At 38.3% G+C, this 2789-nt stretch overlaps 1 protein-coding gene across 1 annotated transcript; it reads right to left on the bottom strand.

Annotated features, from left to right (window-relative positions):
• Positions 1-1380: 1380 nt before the first annotated feature.
• Positions 1381-2213, bottom strand: LOC126672475 (uncharacterized). Its single transcript, XM_050366425.1, has 4 exons — positions 2147-2213; positions 1859-2068; positions 1612-1758; positions 1381-1430 (listed from the first exon to the last, which is right to left on the bottom strand). The coding sequence occupies exons 1-4, from the start codon at positions 2211-2213 to the stop codon at positions 1381-1383; spliced, it is 474 nt and encodes a 157-aa protein (XP_050222382.1).
• Between the last annotated feature and the right edge of the window lie 576 nt (positions 2214-2789).

Below are 2789 nucleotides of genomic sequence, written 5' to 3'. Positions count from 1 at the left end.
ACGTATGTCTATATACGTAGTCTTTATCTTTATACTGGGGTTCTTCTCTTTTACTTTTCCCCTTTCTGTTAACGCACTCATAATTCTGATACTGATGTGAGTAGCTTCACTTGATATCAGTCATATAACATCGTTTATCTCTTGATCCATCTAACTTTGAACCTTCACACCGTACAAGATCGTCTTTTCCGTCGTTTCGTATCCTTTACTTCCTTTCTTTCGTCTAACATGACTCTATGTCATTTCATCCTTTGTTCTAACATGAGGACATATATTGTATCCTCAGGCATTGCCAATGCATCGCACCTTGACTGCGTATGCTCTCCGGCGATAACTCCTTATTTGCATTTTACCTTAGCCTCATTAGCTTTGTTGTAATTAATCGTTAACATGGCTTAATTCCGTTATTGGGATTTCTTTTACAAGTATTATCCTCATTTATTAAGAATCGTTTATTATCCGATCCAGAGTTTCACATCTGAGTTCACTTACTGAACACAAAGATTTCAAAACATCCTTTGGCTGGCCAGCTTTTTTAAACTACTTTTCATAAATCATTTGAAATCGTTCATACAATTGTAGCTCAGAGTGATGACACCTCTCATCACTAAAGGGTTGCTCAAAATTGCATTTTCTTTATCTTTGTAAAGATATGATGCATGATCTAAGATTTTGAAAATTATTCTTTTATGCAGTCCTATCGTGATTATGCGATGTCATATACGATGACTGAGCACAATTGTATTTTGAAAAATCTTAAAAAAAAATTCATACTTTTCGTAAAACATAAGTTTATCCCAGTTTGTACACTATGCGACTATTAACGGCTTTCTTTATTATTATTGAGTACATTTCAAATTTTTATATTGATGTCACCTACTGCCGTTTTCCCTGACTATTCTTCTGTCATATCACCTCTTTTTCCATATCTCCGATTACTCAATTCGAGTCAAAGTTCCCTATTGTTGTAATCACTACATCCACTGCTTCGATACACTGTATCATGTCATATACAAACGCAGGTACCGATGTTCTACATTGATTCCCTTTTTAGTAGCCCATCTTTTCCTTTACGACTTCTAGAACGTAATATAGGAATCACGTTCGCGATAATGTATTATGTATTGTTTATTATATGATTGCTATCGTAAATCATGTTTATATGTTCTTTTATTAGGTACGTCACCGGCGACATCTCTTCCTATAGCTTTTCGCTATCTGAAGTATTATCCTATAGGTATATCCTAATTATTATACTCTATTATGCAATGCAACAAACATATATATACAGTAATTCAACCACATAAACACAAATACAGAAAGCATATAAATCGCTAATACCTTGAGGTGCCTGATGCGGAACGCTAGGTTCCCTAATGACTACGCCAGTGTGTCAGCCCCTAACTCTTCTACCGGAGTTGCCTCCGCCTCTATGCACAAAGTGGGGGTTAGTCTTAATACCAGAGGATGGGTTGACGTAATTAGGATGAAACTCACGCCTAAAATAGAAGGGTCGAACAGGATCGCCCTCCCATTGACAGTTAGTCTCGATCCTACGGGCCATCATAGTAAGCGTCCCAAAATGTTCACCTACATACTCATATAGCTCACCATACTCAGGTCCTAAGCCTCTGACGTATCTACGGTTGATAGTTGTGTTATCTTCGTTCAGATCGGGGACTCCCTCAACCATTCGTAGAAAATCAGAAGAATACAGCCCTACTGTTAGCATTCCTCGGAGAGAAGGAGAGCATCTGCCTGCTAACTTGGTTTAGAGCTATTTGTGCCTGATCGTTTGCTATTTCTGCGTCTTCTCTCAAATTGCGGTATCTCCACACCCTAGACCAGAAATGCTCACTTTTATATTTTTCAATGTCTGATTCATCTAACAGTTCCTCTTCCTCAAAATCCTCTTCTTCTAATTCTTCCTTTGGGTTCTCTTCTGGGTCCTCCTCTGGATCCTCTTCAGGATCCTCCTCCGGATCTTCCTCATGATCCTCTTCTTTCTCACTATACTTTATTTCTGGCGAATGGGTTCTACCTCTGGCTCCAGAAGAACTACCAATCTCTGATACAGACATATAGCCATTCTGATAAATTTCTAGCGATCTTCTAATATCTGCGTGGAATCCGTTCTGATGGACACCAGATGGTTTGCCTACTTCCTTCCGATCTTCAGCAGCATGTGACTGAGCTCCGTTCTGTCCAGACATGCTTAAAAGAAACAATTTCAAACATAAGCGAGCATCTGAGCCCATTTCCACACGCAATCCCAATATTAACTGATAAGATACTGTAATCATTTAGCATTTAATCCAACTGCACTTAGTTCGTAAGCAAATAACCATTTAGTAATTTTAGCGCAAGTAGTAAACACTTAGTTGCCTCAGTCGTTCGTATACGCAGATACTAATAACTTATTAGCTTAATAACCCTGATTCGCGCGCTATGCCACATACTGCTAATACACATATCAAACAAATACAAGCAACTAAGGTCCAGCATTGTCACAACCCAAAATAATTGAGTAGTAACCGGCGCTGGGGAACGGAAGTGGTAGCTCCGGAACCCGTAGCAAGCCTCAGACCACTATAAATTTTTCGCAAATAATAAACAAATACCACGGCACAACGGAAGCAAATATACACAATATATATATATATATATATATATATATATATATATATACAAATATTTACACTAACTGTTCAAAACCTCGCGGGCTTTAGCTACTGTACCTCGTACGAACTGGCCTCGCGGTACTATATACACAAGTTAGTGTAAAGGTT

Source organism: Mercurialis annua, linkage group LG3 (genome assembly GCF_937616625.2).
Source record: "Mercurialis annua linkage group LG3, ddMerAnnu1.2, whole genome shotgun sequence".
Taxonomy (NCBI): domain Eukaryota; kingdom Viridiplantae; phylum Streptophyta; class Magnoliopsida; order Malpighiales; family Euphorbiaceae; genus Mercurialis; species Mercurialis annua.
The sequence above is the reverse complement of the archived record's forward strand: the minus strand, read 5'-3'. Positions and strand labels throughout refer to the sequence as shown.

Bases quoted from the DNA above. Each gene is read 5' to 3' on its own strand.
- LOC126672475 (XM_050366425.1), bottom strand. From the start codon at position 2,213: ATGTCTGGACAGAACGGAGCTCAGTCACATGCTGCTGAAGATCGGAAG. The intron at 2,069-2,146 runs GTGTCCATCAGA...TGTCTGTATCAG, and splicing joins GGAAGTAGGCAAACCATCTG to AGATTGGTAGTTCTTCTGGA. The intron at 1,431-1,611 runs GTGAGCTATATG...CTTTGTGCATAG, and splicing joins AGGCTTAGGACCTGAGTATG to AGGCGGAGGCAACTCCGGTA.